The sequence below is a fragment of the Cnephaeus nilssonii genome, assembly GCF_951640355.1.
Source record: "Cnephaeus nilssonii genome assembly, chromosome: 11".
NCBI classification, from domain to species: Eukaryota; Metazoa; Chordata; class Mammalia; order Chiroptera; family Vespertilionidae; genus Cnephaeus; species Cnephaeus nilssonii.
Window position 1 is genome coordinate 69273921 of NC_137082.1, and position 21053 is coordinate 69294973.

The 21053-nt window shown below is 48.6% G+C and overlaps 1 protein-coding gene across 1 annotated transcript; it reads right to left on the bottom strand.

Moving 5' to 3' along the window:
• Window positions 1-111: 111 nt before the first annotated feature.
• PABPC1L (poly(A) binding protein cytoplasmic 1 like) lies at window positions 112-20785 on the bottom strand. Its single transcript, XM_079783441.1, has 14 exons — window positions 20375-20785; window positions 18237-18430; window positions 14519-14634; window positions 12778-12917; window positions 12521-12615; window positions 9835-9981; window positions 9283-9378; window positions 5802-6256; window positions 4395-4663; window positions 3539-3645; window positions 2609-2702; window positions 1189-1319; window positions 697-760; window positions 112-313 (listed from the first exon to the last, which is right to left on the bottom strand). Exons 1-14 carry the CDS (start codon window positions 20565-20567, stop codon window positions 237-239), a joined length of 2178 nt encoding a protein of 725 aa, XP_079639567.1. The 5' UTR covers window positions 20568-20785; the 3' UTR covers window positions 112-236.
• Window positions 20786-21053: the final 268 nt, after the last annotated feature.

A 21053-nucleotide genomic window follows, 5' to 3' on the forward strand; every position in this document is an offset into this window, starting at 1 on the left:
TAGTGGATTGGGGAAGGTGAAGGAGGGTGTAGTGGGGATAAATGGTGATGGACAGAGACTTGGGGTGGTGAACAGATGATGTGCTATAGAATGTGCCCCTGAAACCTCTATAATGTTAACCAGTGTCACCCCAATAAATTAAGTAAAAAATGAAAAAGGTAATGGGCTGGCTGGGTGACCAGCCTTCGTTCCACATACAGAGCTCAGGTACAGAGACAGCCCAACTAGGAAATAAGTTATGGTTCACAGGGCTTTAGAGCCAAGAGCAGGAACGCTGTTCTCTTGTCAGCCAAGGGAGTGAGGATTCCATTTTCTGAGGACAAAAAAGTAAAATTAAATGTTTCTCAAGTATGGCAGACACCTGGTCTCCCGACTAAGAACAGGGGCTATACCAAGCCAGGCCTTCAGGCAGGCAGATGGAGCCAGGCAGTGCCAGGGGAAGCCAGGCCTATTATGAGTAAGGCGAGGCGGGCAGCTAGCAAGAGAACACCTCCTCCCCTTTGATAGTCCGCACCCATTCCAGCACCCATTCCAGTCCCACAGCTTCCCCCGGAGAAAGCCGTGTCACACACGGTTCTCAGGGACTTTGTGAAAGCCAGCCAGTCCCTGCCCAGTTCCTTAGTGCTTCTGGGCTCAGCTACGTCTGTCACCATTCCTCGCAACCCCACCCACCCACCTGGTTTCAATTACATTCACTTTCATCGGCTCCTCCTCCGTGGTCTGGTAAGCCTGCATGCAACACAGCCAAAGCTTCTTCTACCTGTGGGACAGTGGGAGGGACTAAGTGCAGCTGCCCTAGCAGGGTCCTAGGAGAGCCCTGACCTCCCCAGGCCTCAGCATGCTAAAGACAAGAGTTCCCCTCCCTCCATAGCATTTCTGCAGAACCCTCATCCGGCTGCTGCTTGCCAGCTCCCAGGACAGAAACCCACAGTCACCTTCTCAAGACAGATGTACACTGCTGGACAGCTGGGGAAATCATAACCCTTACAGGAAACAGCTCCTTGTGCCAAAACCTTGCCTATGGAGCTGCAGAGAATCATCTATGATTCTATCCCACTCCACGATTCTGCAGGTATTAGCAAGAAGATAAACCTCATCTGTCCAAGGAGCAGCCTGCTGGCTCATCTAGGAGCCACCTTAGCTCTCCTCCTGCCCTCAGGGCGCTCTGCCACCCACGCCCCAGCCCACCTTGGCATTGAGGGACTCTGGAGACTCCAGCATGAACAGCAGTTCTGAGTTGTCGATCTCCAGCAGCATGCCCGTGATCTTGCCCGCCAGCTGAGTGTGGACATTGTAGATAAGGGGGTAGAGACGCTCACCTGAATGGAACAGCCTCTGATGGCTTATGAACACACACCTGGCTGATATCCCAGCATCCCAGGGGCGGTATTGTGGAATGGAGCAGCGAGGCATCTGGGTGGCTGTCCCCGAACTGCTCCTTCCAGACTCCTCTTACTTAACCTGGTGACCAGCAGCCTCTTTCCCAAATGAAGTGGGCATAGCAAACCCCATTTTGGAGGTCAGTCTGCAGCAGCATATTTGATACTAGATATAAAGTAGTTGCATGGGGTCTGATACAAAGGTGATTGCTCTTTAAAGACTACTCTTGTTCATTCTGCAGAAAATAGTTCCAAATACACACTAAGATTCTAGACAGGATATGATAATGTTGAACCTGACTTTTTTTTTTTTGGGGGGGGGGGGGAGGGAGGAGCCAAATACACCAGATAAATTCACCTTCCACCATTCAGGTACTTCTAATGACAGGGCCTAGTGTTGGTGGTCAAGCCCATTTTGGCAATATGTGGAGGGTCTAGCCAGGCTGGGGTGCCTTGAGTGCGAGTGGGAGAGATCTTCCCATGATGAAAGCGCAGATGTTTACAAGGAACAGCTAACAGAGCCCTCTGCCTCCATTAAGCCCACTGAGACTTCTTCTTTGAGGTACAGGTAATAAAGTGGCCAAACGCCAAGTGAGCTGAGGAACAATGGGGTGGTGGCAGTGGGGGCCTACAGAGAAGGGTTAGGAGATCTTGGTGGACTTGAAGAAAAGAACCTGCCAACCACTAGCTTGTTCATTCATTCAACAGTTAGTGGCACCCTTGCGGAGGGCCTGTCACAGACACGGGATGAACTGCACAGGAAGTCAGGGTCCAGTGGTCCATTTTCCCAGTGCACGTTTAGTTACCACCTCCCTGTAATGGGCACCATTGGGGAAGCTGATGAAATCTGGCGACAGCTTCTTCCCAGTCAGGGGAGATGTGAGGAACTGCAACACCCACCTTAGGGGCCATGTCCTAGCAGAAACCCGAAACCATACTCCTCCTCCTGACCCCTGATCTCCCCACATCTGGGGTCTCTCCCAGCCTAAGTCAAAGTCAAGTACAGCAGAGCTGAAGAAACCTCAGGAACATCTCATCTGACCATTATTTTAAGATGAGAGAACGGGGCCTGGATTACAGACCCAACTTGGGCAAGGTCACCCAGCAGATTGGTCAGCGACAAAGCTAGATGTTGTCCTCATGTCTGACCTCCACTTGGTGTTCCCCACCAGACCAGCCAGCTCCCAGCCCCCCTCCTCTGCTCCAGAGCAGGGGAACCAGCCACTCACCTATCATCTGCTTTTGCTTGTGCAGTGGTGCTGCGGCCAGCATGGACACGGTCAGGGGTTCCTGTCCGGGGATGCACACAGCAGGCTCCTGGACCTGCACATGGTGCCGGGGACACATCCCTTAAACACCACGGACGGGCAAGGCCTTGAAACATTTAACCCTGTCAGGTGAGCACAGGCCTCCAGGAAGGCTCTGGAAGAGGGGGGCAGGGGGCAAGGCATGGACAATTGGGTGGGACAGAGTCCCCAACAAGGGCACGGTGGGCTGGACGACAAAGTAACACTCTGACGTAGATGTTTTCCACTGTGCTAGGAACCTCTAAACGCCCCCAGTCCATGTAGCCAAACAAAGCCACACCTTACTAATCCCTTTGTGCCGAACAAAGCACTTTGGATCCAGTAGCTTTTATGGCCATATTTCCACCATACTTCTGACCCTTTCACATCTTGATAACGTTAAGAGCATTTGCTCTCTAATGACTACTCTTGTTCATTTTGCAAGAAATAGTTCAAAGCATATACAGTGAAATTCTAGACAGGAGATGAAAATGCTGAGTTTGAGACTCTTTTGGGGGGAACAGGGAGATAAATATACAGCCTTTAAACTTATAATGACAGTAGATATTTTCAGTTCTGTTTTGATTAATCACATCCTTGCTGCTCAACACATAAGTACTAAGGAAATCCAAATTAATTTCGGTAATAACCCAGGCAAAGCAAATCGTAACGAATAAAACGTGGTCCTGGCCCTTTCCCTCCTTCTGTTAGTAAGGGTGATCACTTTTTGATTGTACATTGTTAATAAGCGAACCTTTATAAACCAAGAAAAGGTCCAGAAAAGGGTCAATGCCTTAGCCAAGGTTCTAGCCAGCCCCCTCCCCACACCCCCCGCCGGAGCCCAGATTAAGAGGGCAGTTAGGTCAGCCTTACCTCATGGGTGCTGGGCGTTTCCAAGGAATATCTCTGTGTCAGGAGAGGCCCACTTGGCATAGAGCATCCTGCCTCACCAAGGCCAGAGGTCTGGGTACCAATGTTGGCTGTAAGAAATAAGCAGGGATGGCCCTGACTGGTTTGGCTCAGTGGATAGAGTGTCGGCCTGTGGCATGAGGGGTCCCAGGTTTGATTCTGGTCAAGGGCATGTACCTTGGTTGTGGGCACATCCCCAGTGGGAGGTGTGCAGGGGGCAGCTGATTGATGTTTCTCTCCCATCAATGTTTCTGACTCTCTATCCCTCTCCCTTCCTCTCTGTAAAAAATCAATAAAATATATTTAAAAAGAAATAAGCAGGGATGTTAGCGCCTGTCAGCAACCTGAAGTGATAAGGCCTAGAGACGAGCATTCATATAGAACTCCCAGCACATAGATGCACAAACATCTGCCACACATGCTTGCCTCTTGTCAAAATCTATGCCCTTGTTCATAGCTGTTGTTGTGAACCTAAGTTCAGATCCGATGCTAAGCCCCTACACTTATGATCTCATTCACCCACACAACAAAAGGGGAAAACTGTTTTCATCCCCATTTTAAAGATGAGGCAATCCGATAATAGTAGTTAGCAAGGCCACAGAGTAAGGGAACCCCAGGAACTGGGCCTGCAAGACTCTGGAGTCCACACTAACTACTGTGCTATACAGCCTCAAAGTCAGCCCTGCTCTCCAAGAGGGTGAATGGCAAGGTCACCGTGGAGGCTGGTTCGAACTCCCTGCTAGTGCCAACCCAGCACCAAGCCCCTGCCCCAGCCCCAGCCCCCTTGCACACCCACTCCTCTGGCCCTGCCTGCACTCACCCACTGTTTGTGTGTAGGACATCTGGTGTGGCTCCTGGGGAGAGGCCTTCTTGACACTGCTGATGTGGGTTGGGGAGCGCTGAGACGTGGCTGGTGACCAGGCCATTGAGGCAGCGGGAGAGTAGGTGGCTTGTGGTACAGAGAACATGAAAGAGAAAGGTTGGCAGGAAGGGGGATCGTTAATCAGAGTAGCACACCACCCCCTGACGGTTCCAGGGTGAGGAAGGGGAACCAGAACATTCACAGCAGGAAGATGAGTGAATTCACCTGGTCAGGCAGACCCCCAACTCCAGGGAGGGGGTGTGGCAATTTCCTATTACAAATCAATTCCCGTCTCCCCAGAGCCCCAGGCATCGTGATCACACCCCTTCGTATCCCCAGACAGTTTCAAATCAGGTGACCTTTACTCTTAGAGAAGGGCCATTCACCAGCAACACGGCCAAAGGAGTTTCATTTTCTCAGCTTCGCAAGAATTTTCAGCCACAAATCAGACTGAAGATAATGAGAGCCTTTTACAGGGTCAGCACTGTGCTTGGTGCGCTTACACACATCTCGTTCAGGCCCACATTCGGAAGAGGAAACTGAGGCTCAGAGAGGAAGTTACCCACCCAGATGAACACTTTAGGAAGTGACAGAGCCAGGCTTGACCCCAAAACTCGTGTTCTTTAACCACTATGTTACACACTCCCCCATGGGTCCCACACTCCGCTGGAAGGGGCTGGATCACTCACTCAAGGGTCTAGGTGGCTGGGCCGTCCACCTGGGGGGAGGCTGGACAGGTGGGCCAGAGCCATAGCACGCAGCCTGGGCTGGAGGCTGTGTGGGAGAAGAAGACCCAGGTGAGGGGGCTGCAGCAGGGGAAGTGAGAAACTGCATCCCCCGAAGGACGTCACCGCAGGAACGCCACTGTCCCCCCAGGGGGCTGGTTAGTAAAGACGCACAAAGCTGGGATGAGGGCCTGCTTCCCATTTTGGGACGGCCATTATCCCTCAACTCTTTGGGGCAAGATCTCAGGTTCAATCCTCATCCCTATTATCAGAGCCACTAGCCCAACGACCTGGATAAAATGGTGACACGTCCTGCTGAAACTTGTGCCAGCTTCCGCAGTTGCTAACAGGAGCAGGAATGTCCCCATTCCAGGAGCCTCTAGTGGCTAACATCTTTCTACGTCCTCTGGGCCACACAAGCTCCTCTCCCAAACCAGGCCCCTCGGAGATGGTAGCAGGCACGCTGCAAAAATGGCCACTTACGTTGGGGGAGGGCTACCGACTCTGTCCGTTTGGGAAGTCAGAAAGGCGTAGTAGGGTAAAACAATGCGTGTGGTAAAGAAACCGATGCTTCCTTTGTTTACTGCAGTAGTTCTCAAACTTAAATCTGACCAAAGAATCTTTTTAGCACACCATTCACAAATCTCTCTCCCATATGGAAGCGCCGTTTGACAGCAACACTCTTAGAGAAGGGTTTCCATCAGCCCTTGTAGAAATGGGGTTAAAACAACCTGCTGTTTCAGGCAGAAGCAGGTTGGAAACTATGTCTGCCTGGAAGCTCTCTTCCTGCTCTACCTGGCTGTCAGGTTGCAGGCAGGCCCTCACCTGGGGCACGGTGGGCAGGAAGTAGCTGACGGGCTGCTGGAAAGAGCCCAAGAGGGGGCCACCCAGGGCCCACACGTTGGAGAGGCGCTGCTGCATGAACTGGTTGGTCAAGATAGCCTTCCGCTCATCTTTGCGCTGAGCCAGCGCCACGTACAGCGGCTTGGTACCCAGGATGCACCCGTTCATCTCTGTCACGGCCTTCGTTGCCTCTTCTGGAGAGGAAAAACACACAAAGCCAAACCCTTTGCTGTGGCCACCCTCTGTCATCACCTAAAAGCAAGACAAGACAAGGGCTGCTGGGGGAGGGGAAGGAAGACTCCAGGGGCCGGTTCCCCTCCTCCCCTGGGGCCCAGCCTGGTCGGGGTGTCCTGTCACCCCGCATTCACTGAGGCCCACCACATGCCAGATACTTGACACCCCTCACTTCACTATGACTCCCACTTTATAGGTGAGGAAAGTGGGGCTCAAGAGTGACAGATCCGAGACCAGTCTACTTGCTGACTGACAGCTACTCATATTGCACTGACCATTCGCAGAATTAGGGAGAAGAGCTGCCTTTCAGAATATATCTCTCTCAATTTTCTTTCTGAAAGATTTTCTTAGGCTGTGGTGGGAAGCTGGCTTAATTAAATGTATATACCTTCCTCAGAGAGGCTATCATGAAGTGAGATGATAGTCTAGGGTTAGCTAAGAATCTAAGACTAGGGCTGGTTCTTCAGCCAGGGCCACCATCTTAAACATTTCCGTTGAGGTCACTATGATGAAAACAATCTGCATTTCGACCACTTCTTGGGTTTTCTTTCTTTTCTTTTCTTTTTTTTTACTACATATTTTTATTGATTTCAGAGAGGAAGGGAGAGGGAAAGAGAGAGATAGAAACATCAATGATGAGAGAGAATCATTGATCGGCTGCCTCCTGCACACTCCCTACTGGGGATTGAGCCCGCAACCCCAGCATGTGCCCTTGACCAGAATCGAACCCGGGACCTTTCCGTCTGCAGGCTGATGCTCTATCCACTGAGCCAGACTGGCTAGGGCTGGGTTTTCCTAACTACTCATACAACTTCATTTGTGAATTATGGACATCAAAAGGGTGCTCTTAACAGCTATATTTCCTAGAGACTCCAATAAAGAGAATTGTAAGGAACATGAAAATAATTTGAATTTCTATTTCTGGTGCTTTAACTTGTTAATGATCTTTTTAGTAGAAATAAAAGCCCTTTTTACCATTAAAAAGAGAGAGAGAGAGAGAGAGAGAGAGAGAGAGAGAGAGAGAGAGAGAGAGAGAGACTTGTCCAGGGTCACCCAGCCAGTGGGTCACACATTCAGCCAATGGACCATCCGGTAAACCCCCACTGCCTCCACAAGGCCCTAAGCCAAGTTCTTTCAAAATCTGGGGAAGAGGTTCTTAGCCTTTTAACTAAAATAACCTTTCTGTTTTGGAATATCTTTATATTTATAGAAAAGTCTCAAAAATAGAACAGAGTTGCTGTATATCTTTCACTGAGCTTGCCTCCCCACGTTAACAGGGTACATTCGTCAAAACTACCATAGTAACATTGGCACAATACTATCAACTGCAACATTAGCTACCATGCTATTAACCAAACTGGACATTTCATTGGGATTGCACTAGTTTTACTGCTAATATTCTTTTCCTCTTCCAGGATCCAATCCACATTACATTTAGGCTTCGCCATCTTTTTTTAGGGTCAAGACACGGGCCCTGCTCACCTACTCCATGAGCAACAGAGTTGAGACAATTTTTTGAATCTGCTCTATTAGAGCCCATGCTCTACTCTACATCGGTGATTTTCCAACTGTACTTTGCTACCTGCTTGACCTGAGAGTTCCCAGTTCCACAGGGAGGTCAATGGGTGGGATTCAAGGGGTCTGTAAACTCGAATGGGGGAAAAAATGGCATCTGTATTTTCACATTAGCATTTCCTTCTATTTTGAATGTAAGAACAAAAAATGTGACTTTGGGGGGAAGAGAAAATATTTTCATATTCATTATTGCTGATCTCAAATACCTTTTATGCTAATTGCTACTTCACTAGATCTCATAGTTTGATACATTAATAAAGAAGTACATACTGCTGTCACGTTAGTATTTTGATAATTATTTCAATATAATTGTTTTTGTAATCCTATGAATTTTCCTTTATGCATTTAAAACTATTCTCAGAGCCCGGCTGTTGTGGCTCAGTGGTTGAGCATCAACCCAGGAACCAAGAGGTCACGGTTCGATTCCTAGTCAGGCTCGATCCCCAGTAGCGGGGGGCATGCAGAAGGCAGCTGATTGATGTTACTCCCTTATCAGTGTTTCTATCTCTCTATCCCTCTCCCTTCCTCTCTCTCTAAAATCAATAAAGATATTTAAAGAATATAAATAAATAAATAAATAAAATGCCCAGCCCCTACCCTCAGACATCTACATGCAATTTCTCTGACTCAGGTGTCTGTATTAGGAGCTCTCTAGGGGATTTTAGTGAGCAGTCAGCGTTGAAGAAGCATCCAGTGAGCCCAATTCCCTCATCTTATAGATGAGGCTCAGAAGACATCTGCTCAAGCCGGGGCCGGTTTGGCTCAGTGGATAGAGCGTCGGCCTGCGGACTGAGGGGTCCCAGGTTCGATTCCGGTCGGGGGCATGTACCTTGGTTGCGGGCACATCCCCAGTAGGGGGTGTGCAGGAGGCAGCTAATGGATGTTTCTCTCTCATCGATGTTTCTAACTCTCTATCTCTCTCCCTTCCTCTCTGTAAAAAACCAATAAAATATATTTAACAAAAAAAAAAAAAGAAGAAGAAGACATCTGCTCAAGATCACAGAGCTACTGAGTAGAACAGCCAATCATCACACCTCAGGTGCTAAGAATGCTTAATAAATGAAGAATAGATGAAGAATGATATAGCCCAACCCTCTCATTTTTCAGATGCAGAAACTGAGGTCCAGGAGGGGTAGGTCACTGGTCAAGATCAGACAACAAAGTCAATGGAAATGCTAAGACATGAATTTCTGGAACCTGGCATATAGTAGGCACTCAATAATGCTTGGTGAAGGAACCAAGGTTTCAGTGGGCCCCAATAAGACCAGCTGTGTGACTGGGACTGTATTACCATCCTCTTTCCCTCCAGTGCAGACAAGCTCCAATGAGGTCAGACATAGCCCCCAAATCCAAAAGGTGTGGCTCAGCACCAACTCCCGGAAGGCCATGGGAGGAAGCAGGGGTGTGTGGGCAGTGAGAGGATGGGAGGGGGAGGCTATCTGTCCACTGTAGGCACCCACAGCCCTCACCTTGGCACTGGTGATCACTCCGTAGGGAGAGAACTCTTTCCTCAGTCTCTCATTATCAATGGAGTCATCCAGGTTCTTCACATACAGGTTCACCCCCTGGAAGGAAAGGACACTGCTAGCTAGGCCTTCCTCCCCAAGCTCCTGACTGACTTGTGTGGTGGGCAGTGGAAGCCCTGGTCTCCAAGCCTCCTGTTCCCAGTCCCGCACAATACCCATGCACCCCACCCATCACACAGCATGCCCCTCACCTGGAAGCTGGAGCCCCCACAATCCCTAAGGCCTAGTTCCCGGACGTGGGGTTGCTAGAGCCGTGGTCGGCAAACTGTGGCTCGCGAGCCACATGCGGCTCTTTGGCCCCTTGAGTGTGGCTCTTCCACCAAATACCACGGCCAGGGCGAGTCTATTTTGAAGAAGTGGCATTAGAAGTTTAAGTTTAAAAAATGTGGCCCTCAAAAGAAATTTCGATTGTTGTACTGATGATATTTGGCTCTGTTGACTAACGAGTTTGCCGACCACTGTGCTGGAGGAAGGAATCACATTCAGGGCCCTCACCTGGTAATGGTTCAGCCGTTCCTGCTTCGTCTGCTTCATCTGCTGGAACTTCCGCTTAAGCTCATTCTGCCGCTCCGCCCACTTCTGGGCACGGCCCACATAGAGCAGCTGCCCTCTCACCTCCTTCCCATTCATGTCCATCACAGCCTGTGCAGAGAAGATGGAGTGACAGTGCTTGGTGACCAATCCCCATGAGGCCCTGGCCTTAGCCATGGCCTCCAGTCCCACCTCCCGGATTTAGAAGGGACCGCCTGCCAACCAGCTGGCCTTGTTAGCTGAGAATAATCAGTACCAGGATAAAGGCCATCCACTTTTTAAAAACATGGGACAAAATTTCAGAGTAAACTAGATTTTGTTAAATTTGCTTCTGACTCTATTTTAAAAAGGGAAATTTGCAGTTTCCCATATTTGATAATCAGTTTATAACTACCTGCACATGGATTTTTTTAAAACATGGATTTTTTTTTAAAGCAGCAAGCATAATTCTTTCAAAATGGCATGACAGCATAACCAACATCTCTTACTTCATGTTGGATTTCACGGCATAAAGAATCCTTTTGCTAATTATGAGAACTTTTGTTTTAGAAATACTGGTGTTTTAACGCTGTTGGTTTTGCTTTTCTTCAGTTAACTGGCCTAAGCCTACCAGACCCTAACTAGTCAGTGGCTTTGATTGCATGAAATCCTACATCTTTTGTGAGATACGCAACGTCTCTCTGCAATCCATTTATACTAAACTGAATTTGCATTGACTTATCTGCAAAAATCAGCAAAAGGCAGACTTATGTGTGTACCGGCTCAATAGTTAGGATGAGATAATAGTGTTAGTGAAGAGAAATGTTGAAGGGAACTTACTTTTTCAGTGGTCCGTTCATTAGTAAATACTTTCACATAATGATGACTTTTGCTTTCCTGCCTAAATATGCAAATATATGTAAATATACATTGTGGACCCAGGAACTACCTGTTGTACAGCAGTCTTAAAAGTCATTACCAAAGTCTCTGAGACCTTGGAGTTAATGGACCCCTGCAGCTTCATCCATCTGCTCCCACTTGTCGCTTTACAGTTGGGGAAAACAAAACCTAGAGGGTAGGACTGGTCCAAGGACACACAAGAAGTTACCTTTCAAAGGAGCCATTTACTTTAAAACAAAACTTCAGAGTCAGAAAGAGTTTATTCTAATCCCAGTGGAACCTAATACAACCCATGAAACCTAATAACAACAGCAGAGCCCATATTAGTGGGGGGAGAGATGAGAATGTATGCAAAACCCCCAGCACAGTGCCCAGCCCGTGCTGAGTGCTCAGTGAGAAGAGGCTGCTATGGAGACGGCACCAGGATCCAGGTCTCCAGCCAGAATCCACCCTGAGCTGAGCTCTTCCATGTCCGGTGATCTTTTTTTTTTTTTTTTTTTTACATGTCTGATGATCTTAATGGGGCAGCAACCATGAGAAGAGCTTTATGGCTGGCCATAAAGAGCTTATGGGAGGCCAAATACAACATTGTTATTCCAGCTTTGTCACTGTATGACCTTGTACCATTCACTCACTCAGCAAATATATATCTGGTAGCAAATGACAGGTATAATACTAGAGACTTAATGGTGAAATGAGACCCAGCCTCTACTCTCTATTCTTTTTTAAAAATATATATTTTTTTATTGATTTCAGAGAGGGAGGGAGAAGGAGAGAGATAGAAACATCAATGATGAGAGAGAATCATTGATCGGCTGCCTCCTGCATGGTCTCTACTGGGGATGGAGACCGCAACCCGGGCATGTGCCCTTGACTGGAATTGAATCCGGGACCCGGCAGTCTGCAGGCTGATGCTCTATCCACTGAGCCAAACCCACTAGGCCTCTACTCTCGGTGCTGTTCATGTACTAATAATGGAGAGAGACAGGTTTCACAAGTTAAGTGATAACAGGAAGAGGCAGCTTCGTGAAGGAGGGAAAGTAGGAGACCCAAAGGACAGGCACTAAATCGCCTAAAGCTACGCTGTCCAATAAGGTGGTCAGTAGCCACATGCAGCTACTAAGCACTTGAAATATGGCCAGTCTGAATTGTGCTGGAGGTACCAGATTTCAAAGAATTAAGTACAAAAAAGGGGATGTAAAAAAAAAATCTCAATTTTTATATTAAATACTCACTGACGTGGTAATCATTTGAAAATGTTTACATTGAGTAAAATATATTACAATTAATTTCACAGTTTCTTTTTTTACCCTTTTTAATGTGGCTATTGAAATTTTTTTTAATCTATTGGAGAATTTTAAATTGCATATGTGGCTCACGTTACATTTTTATTGGACAGCATTGGTCTAAATTGCAGGACAAGGGAAGTGTTGTGAGAAAAACAGCATTTGCAAAGGCCTGGAAGCAAGAAATAGCCTAGCACTTCCCTCCCTGCCTCAGTCCCAGTCAATCCAAGCAGAGGGTAGTGGCCGTCTCGAAGGCCCCTTCTACCTCTGGTGCAGCAGAGCCTATAACAGAAGCAGCCTCGTGGCTCAGAGGCCCCGGAAGGAGGCTGAAGCTGTCTGCCTTCAGCACAGGCAGGAAGGGCCCTGGCTCATGTGACCTTTCCTTCCACCGGCAGCTGGAGCCCTCTGCTCCCGACCTCCCTTCTTCCTAGGCCTGGCTCAGCACCTTCTCCATGAAGCAGGGCGATGGGGAGGCAGGCTCCTACCTTCTGGGCTTCCTCATGCTTCTCAAAGTTGACAAAGCCAAAGCCTCGGGAGCGGCCGCTGTCATCCCTCATCACCTTCACACTCAGCATCTTCCCTGGGAAGGACCAACCTGGCTCAAAGGGGAGTTCAGGAAGCCCCAAGGTGTCCCCCTTTCCTCCCACAAGTCTCCAGAAAGCCCCAGGAGGGCCTTTCCTCCCAGCCTGACCAGGGAGCAGAAGAGAAAGTGACCCCAAACTCCCTCAGGAAACACACTCACCAAACTGGGAGAAGAGCGCCTCCAGGCCCTGCTCGTCTATGTCCACTTTCAGGTTCTTCACGTAGACGTTGGTGAACTCCATGGCCCGAACCCCCAGCTCAGCCTCCCGCTCCTGTCGGGACTTGAAGTGGCTAACGAAGCTGTGGACACACCGACAGGGTAGGCAGCTGCCAGCCACCAGCCACCCCCCCCCCCCCCCCCCAATCCCAGCCCATTCCGCAACCCTGGGTCATTGGAGCCAATTGCTACCAGCCTCTGGCCTCTGATTCCCTCATCAGAACACTGGGCAGGGCGATACTGCTTAGAATAAATCCCAAGGCTGGACGACCTTCTGCAGCCGAGATTCTATGTTCCAGCATAAGGTTAAGAAGACTTGATTCTTGTGGCAAATGCACAGGGAGGTCCTACCAGACACCAGGCAGCTGAGTGCACAGGAGGTAAGAGCATGAACTTGGGAGTCACACTTGAATCCTCACTCTGCAGCTGCCTAGCTGTGGGACCCCGGGCAAATTCCTTAATCTGAGTCTCAGTGTTCATTCCTGTAAAACTGGGGCTCAAACTCACACCACAAGGATTTGCTCATTCATTTACCACGTACACTGGGGAACAGTAGTGGGAGAACCAGACACAATCCACGCTAGTGCTGCTGTGGGGAAACTGAAATCACTTAAATACAATAGTCACTTTAAAAATTGTAATCTCCAGGTTCATGGTAACACATCTAGGAAAGTATCGTCGATTAAGAAAAACAAACAAACAAAAACTGCTGTGGCCAGTTGGCTCAGATGGTTGGGTGTTGTCCCATGTACCAAGAGGTCACCCGTTCAATTCCTGGTCAGGGCACATGCCCGGGTTGCAGGCTCCAGTAGGGGGCATGCAGGAGGTAGCCAATTAATGTTTCTCTCTCTCCCCCTTCCTCTTTCTCTAAAATCAATAAAAACATATTCTTTAATAGAAGGAAAATACAAAACAAAACCAGGCATAAGAAAATTTGATAGTTATCTATAGCACGTTTAGCACAAACAAGTTGTAGCTGGCACTAAAACTTGGAGAAAACTGAGTGGCAAAGGTAAACGTGGACACATGGTAGCTAACAAAACAACCTCTTTCTGGGAAAAGCCCACCGTTGTTCAGTTTTGTGGACAGAAGCTTCCCCTGGGAAGCCCTGGACAGAATGACTCTCCGGGCATCTCCCAGCTCGAAGCCTCCATCGCTCCACAGTGCTGAGCCTGGGGCTGAGCCCTCAGATGTGCAGAAGCAAAACTGGGGGAGGGGCACTGCCAGAAGAGTTTCTCTCCAGCATCTGCATCTCAGTTTTCCCATCTGTGAAGTGGGGATGATGCCAAACTGATATGTATGAAGATGGCCGGCTAAGCATATGCCTACTTTCCCACCCACCCAAAAATCCCATGAAATAACACGAAAGGCTTAAGAAAAAAAATTCACAGGCATGCTGAGAAGGCTGAGTCCATGGATGACCTGGCCATTCCTTCAGAATCATCACTTCATTCACTCCTCAGAAAAATCCTCTAAGCATATGTCAGCAGTCCCATTTTTACTTGAGGAAAAGGGAGTCCTTGAGAGCTTAAGCCACTCTTCCGAGCTCACACTGCCAGGGAGAATACCGGCTGCTGCTCAGTGCCCGGTGCCCTTAGACGGTGGTGGGTAGCATGGGTCCCCAGTTGGTGATGCTATGATTCTGTCCCTTCAGCTTCGGTCCACCCCTATGCCTGCCACTCACACTTTGCGGTTATTCAGCAGCATCCCATTCATGGTGCTGATGGCCTGCTGCGCAGCCTCACGGGTCTCGAAATGGACAAAGCCAAAGCCTCGGGAGCCGTGGTCATCACACACCACCTGGGCCACAGAGAAGAAGAACAAGAAGAGCAGCCAACAGGGGGTTCAGGTAGAATAGAACGGCAAGATGATAACAACTAATATCTGAGTGCTCACTCTGTGACTGGGACGGACAAGTCTATGTCACACAACAACTCCATTTTAGAGACGGGAAACTAAAGCTCAGAGAGGTTGATCCACTTGCTTAAGCTCACACAGTACCGTCCTCAAATTGAACACAGGTCTTTTATACCACAGACAAGTTTTTAAATATCTTCCTAAGGGCAAGAGGGTCAGATTCAATCTCCTATTCCTGCATCCTTGTTTCTAACAGCAAATTAGAAACACCTCTTGAGTATCCATCAAGAGGCGACTGGTTAAGTAAGTTACAGAACATTCATGCTGGTGTGCAGCTGAGGAGAACATGGTCGATTATATGGCTGACACAGAGTGATATGGAGGGTGTATCAGTGGCTGACACAGAGTGATGTGGAGGCTATATCATTAAGCGGGGGAGGGTGGGGGATCAAGCCCAATTGGGTGAAAGTGGGCATCTGCACAAGGGAAAATTTTAAACAGAAACACACAAAACTGTTCACAATGGTTATTTCTGGGGACTAGGGTAGAAAGGGATGGAGCCTTCTTTTCCATTTCATTCCTTTCCACATTGTTCAAACTTCATCAATTATATACTGTTTCAACAACAGACTTGTTTTAATTTTGTAAAAGACCCACACACATCCTACCCCTATTTTGTAAGCTTCCTGACTCAAATGAAAAGGACAGAGCTTGAGAATAGGAAAAATCCTCAGGTCACGTAGTTCCCATCCCTCTGGTTGAACTTGCACGAAGACCACTAATGCCCATTTCAGGTGTCCCTAGCTCCACCCACCCCTGCAGCCCGTGCCCCAGCTCAGCTAAGTGGCATTTGCCTAGATGACTACCCCAGCCTCCCAACCCAGCTTCCATGCTGACCCCTGGGATGCTTTCTCTGAAATGGAACTGTGACGGTGTCCCATTGGGAACTCACTTCCAGGAGCTCCAACTGCACAGAACTAGATCAACTTGACGTTTGAGGCTCTTCAATGGGCCCTGCACTAGTATTCATACAAATCTAGGCCCAGCATACCCTCCTCCACTCTCCAGCCCCAAACAGGATCCCCCCACTTTCAACTCAAGCCCCAGCTTCCTTTCAAATTCAACCATGTTGACTGGGTCCCCGTTTTGGGCCAAGCACCTCCTAAGGGTATCACATTCTTATCTTATTGTAGTAGCCATAAGAACCCTTTCAAGCAATTCTTTTTTTTGTATTATTATTTATGGTCAATTTTAAAAAATTTATCTTTATTGTTGAAAGTATTACAGATGTCCCTTTGTGGTCCCCCCCCCCCCCCCCATTGACCTCCTCCTCCCCGCACCCACCCCTCCCAGGCCTTCACCACAGTATTGTCTGTGTCCATGGGCTATGCATATATGCATAAAAATTCCCCCTGGTTAATCTCTGCCCATCCACCTCTGCCTTCCCGCTGAAATTCATCAGTCAGTTCCATGCTTCTATGTCTCTGGATCTATTTCGTTCATCAGTTTATTTTGTTCATTAGATTCCACATATGAGTGAGATCATGTGATACTTATCTTTCCCTGACTGACTTATTTCCCTTAGCATAATATTCTCCATGTCCATCCATGCTGTTGCAAATGGTAAGAGTTCCTTCTTTTTTAACTGCCATGTAGTATTCCATTGTGTAAATGGAATACTACATTGTGTAAATGGAATACTACATGGCTTTTTTATTCACTCATCTGCTGATGGGCACTTGGGCTGTTTCCAAATCTTAGCTATTGTAAATTACTCTGCTATGAACATGGGGTGCATACATTCTTTCTGATTGGTGTTGGAAGAATCACAATACCAGATATCAAGTTATACTACAAGGCTACTGTATTCAGAACAGCCTGTACTGGCACAAGAACAGGCATATAGATCAGTGGAACAGAACAGAGACTCCAGATATTGACCCAAGTCATTATGCTCAATTAATATTTGACCAAGGAGGCAAGAGCATGCAATGGAGTCAAGATTGTCTCTTCAATAAATGGTGTAGGGGAAATTGGACAGGTACATGCAAAAAAAATGAAACTAGACCACCAACTTACACCATACACAAAAATAAACTCAAAATGGATAAAAGACTTAACTGTAAGTCATGAAACCATAAAAATCCTACAAGAAACCATAGGCAGTAAAATCTCAGACATCTCTTGTAGCAATATATTTACCAATACTAGTACATCTCCTAGGACAAAGGAAACTAAAGAGAAAACAAATGGGACTACATCAAAATAAAAAGTTTCTGCACAGCAAAAGAAACATCAACAAAATGAAAAGAGAGTCCATAGCATGGGAGAATATATTTGCCAATGATGCATCTGATAAAGAGTTAATTTCCAAAATATACAGGGAACTCATACAACTTAACAAAAGGAAGACAAACAATCCAATTCAAAAATGGGCAAAGGACCTAAATAGATACTTCTCCAAAGTGGACACACAGAAGGCAAGAGACATATGAAAAAATGCTCAAAGTCACTAATCATCTGAGAGATGCAAATTAAAACAACAGTGAGGTATCAACTCACACCTGTCAGAATGGCTATCAACAACAAATCAACAGTGTTGGCGATGTAGAGAAAAGGGAACCCTAGTACTCTGCTGGTGGGAATGTAGACCTGGTGCAGCCACTGTGGAAAACAGTATGGCATTTCTCATAAAATTAAAAATGGAACTCCCATTTGACTCTTTCAGGAAACTCTTAAACTCTAAGTGTCAACTGAATGATTGGGGAAAACGAAACTAAATATTTATTGAGCATCTACTATGTGCCAATCTTATTCTAGGTACCTGGATACAAAGGTAAATAAAAACAAGATCACTACTCTTATGGAACTTCCACTCTATTGTAAGAGGAATCTTAAAAACAAGGTGTGGCCATTGATTGCAATGATGACCTCAATTAATGGCCTTCCTATATCCACACTCTTTGTCCGATAAATTCTATGTCCTCTCACTCTGAATTGGGTCTTGTGACTTGCTTTGGCAAATAGAATGCATTGGGAGTGACTGTGTGCCAGTTCCAAGCTTAGATCTCAAGAGGCCCGGTGAGCGTCCACTTTGTCTCCTAGGCCCCTGCCACTGCCATGGGTTAGCCTGCTGGAGGATGAAAGACCATAGGGAGGAAAGCTGAGGTATTCCAGCTAACAGCCAACCACTCACTGCCTAGAAGCTGAGCCACCCAGCTCTCCGTAGGCACATGAAGGAGTCCAGCCAAGACCAGACCTGTTCAGCTGAACTCAGCCCAAATCACCAATTGCAGAATTATAAGCTAAGTAACGGCTGTTGACAGTGACTAAGCTTTGGGGTGGTTACACAGCAAGAGCAGACAGAAACACATAGGTACATGATAGGTACATGAAGATGAAACTGAAAGAATTACTTCCATTCCGGTCCTTGCTGAACCTAGAGCTTAACGGAAAAGACCTCATACACTGTAAAGTGAGGTGCTTCTTGGAATACCTCTGCCACACAGTTCTTGACCCAGACCCCCTCAAGAGGGCACACCAACCTTGCAAGACAGGATGTTTCCAAAGGTGGAGAAGGTATCATATAAGGCCTTGTTGTCAATGGATTCCTCCAGGTTCTTGATGAAGATGTTGCCCACACCCGACTTTCGAAGTCCTGGGTCTCGCTGGGACCACATGATGCGAATGGGTTGGCCGTTGATAACCTCAAAGTTCATTGTATCCAGTGCCAGCTCCGCTGGACAGAAGAAGAGAAAGGAGCAAGTTAAGGGACTCCCTGAACCCTCAGGTGCTTAATTGGGAGCCTCCTTCCAAAAAAAAGAGCCAATGCCTGGGTCTCATTGGAGATAAGAGCCTGAAGGCTCAGGAGGGATAAGAATTAAAGTGTATGGCACTCCTCCCACTTTTTAGGATCTCATTCAACTCCTCACTATAGCCATGTGAGCATGGATTCCTACCCCCATTTTACAGAAGGGAAAACTGAGGCTCAGAAAGGGAAAGATCAGTGGCAGAGCCAGGTCTACTGTGGTCTCTAAAGCACACCGAGTAGATAAAAATGTAAAGGAGGGCTTCTATGACAAACGGTGGCAGCAGTTAGAGGAAATTCAAGCTCAGAGGGGCTGAGCAGCAGAGTTGAGATTTGATCACAAGCAGTAGGATTCTGGGGGAGGCAAACATCACCTCTCTGAGTTGGTTTCTTCCTCTAAAGTAGTGATGATGATGATGATGATGATGATGATGATGATATTAACCACCCTTTCACACCCAACAAAGGGAAATAATACCCTCTACCTCTAGGTTGCTGGACAGGCTGAAAATTAAGTAAGGTATGCAAGGTGCCTTGTCCTTAGCACCTGGCACAAAACAGATGGCTGGCAAATGGCAGTGTGTCTGAACAGCAGCCTACGCCTGTCCTCTTGCGACTGCTATGGCCTTTACCTCTCCCCGGTCACATGCTGTCCCCTGCTTAAAGGATTCTCTACTTCCAGAGGCATGGACAGGAACTGTGCAGAACTCAGTGGAGTCTGGTTTTTCCTTCTAGTTCTACCAACGAACACCCAGGGGCTAAACCCCTTCTCTCTGGAGCTCAGCTTCCCCATCTATGAAGTCTGCCCAAAAGGTCAGGTGCGCAGAACTTGGAGAAAGCTGGAAATGGCAGTGGGTGGGGAAAGCAGAGCAAAGGAGAGGTCCCCCTGGAATCCAGCTCAGTCATCCCCTGGGAAACAGGCTGAACCACCCCAGTAACCCCCCAGCTGGAGGTGGGGGGGTGGGGGTGGGGACCTCCCCATCCACCCAGGAGATGCAGAGTAAGGGCGCCCTCTCTTGGACTTGGCCAGGCAGGCCTTTTTGGGTTGTTTCTGGAGTCTTCCACCTGAATGCTGGTTACTATTTTTTCCCCTTAGGTTACACTTATTGAGCCCATACAATATACTGGAGAGACTTCATAGACCCAGTTCTCCTTCCAAGCCTTAGCTCCCATTTCACAGATGCAGTGTCAAGTGTGAACTTTTGCTCAAGCTCACACCCTAGTGGCAGAACTTGAGCAAACCCGGGGCTCTTAAACTCTCCTCTCTCACCAGGGGTGTGGGCACACCCATCCCGCAAGCGATAATCAATCCCATCAGCTCTGAGGAACGGGTTGTGGAGCCTAAAGTGGAGGCGGCTTTTCTGGGCTTGCCAAGGGGAAAGCGCCTGGTGCAGACCTCGTGTCAGCAGCCGGGAGAAGCCGAGCCCCAGGCCCAGCTCTCCCGGCTTCCCCACTAGTTACCTATGTCACCTCCCACATCGCCCTCACCAGGTGCTTTGAATTTTCTTCTCCCAACCACTCTATCAAGCAGGTCCGCTCCCCATTTTTCAGACAGGCAAGGGAAGCTCAGAATGGGTGAGTAATTTGCTCAAAGTCACACAGCTGCTGGCTTTCTAATCCTAGGGTTGGCCTGGCCCTCAAGCCCTTGGATGTTTCCACTCCGCCTTAATATCTCCCCTCTACAAGCTGGAGCACCAGGAAAACACAGTAGGCGCACACTAATTGCTAGTTCCTGCCTCCGGGCCTCAGGGGGCTCTCTGGGCCTGTTTCCCTGGCTGCAAAACGGAAGATGCAGGAGCAGAGATGGAAGAGCGGCTGGCCGAGAGGTGGGTTCATCATGCGTCAGTCCGCCTCTTCCCAGCCCCCTGGGCTCACCGTCGGCCGGCTGCTGGAAGTTGATGTAGGCATAGCCCAGCGAGCGGCGGGTGGCCACGTCGCGGCACACGCGGATGGACAGGATGGGTCCGGCAAGCGAGAACTTGTCGTACAGCATGGCCTCGGTCACGTCGGGGTGCAGGTCGCCCACGTAGAGCGAGGCAAGCGGGAAGCCCGGGCCGCTGGCGTTCATGGTGGGTGGGGGGAACGAGGTGCCGGCCCCCGCGCCCCGCGTGCGTCACCCGGGCGGTTCCTCGGCCGCGGCGGGCGCGCAGGAAGCTAGAGACTCTCAGGGCCTGCGCGCCCGCCCCTTCTTTTACCACCCCTCGGCGCCCGCGTGCCAATCACCTACGCCCGGCCCCGCCCCTCTTAGTTCCCCACCTGGGACCCCTCAGCGTTCTAGAAGCCTCCGGTGGGCGACACCCTTGGCCCCGCCTCCGGAGGCGGGAGAGCCCTCACCTGGCCTGGGGTGGGGCTGTGGAGACGCGGTGGAGCTGAGCACCCTGGGAGGGCCTGAAACCTGGGTTGTAATCCCCAATGTTATAGCCTTTAGGGGGCCGGCTCCCTTCTTGGTAAGCTCCCTCTTCGTAAGGATTAAAGGAGACCGTACATTACAAACAAGAGCATTTGGAGCCGGATGCCTGGCTAGTTTCAAAGACATGTACCTAGCCAGCTGAAA

Excerpts from the sequence above, each read along its gene's own strand:
- PABPC1L (XM_079783441.1), bottom strand. The coding sequence starts at position 20,567 with ATGAACGCCAGCGGCCCGGGCTTCCCGCTTGCCTCGCTCTACGTGGGC. Across the intron at positions 12,616-12,777 it reads GGCGCTCTTCTCCCAGTTTG|GGAAGATGCTGAGTGTGAAG; the intron begins GTGAGTGTGTTT and ends GGTCCTTCCCAG. Across the intron at positions 2,703-3,538 it reads AAACGCCCAGCACCCATGAG|GTCCAGGAGCCTGCTGTGTG; the intron begins GTAAGGCTGACC and ends CACCATGTGCAG.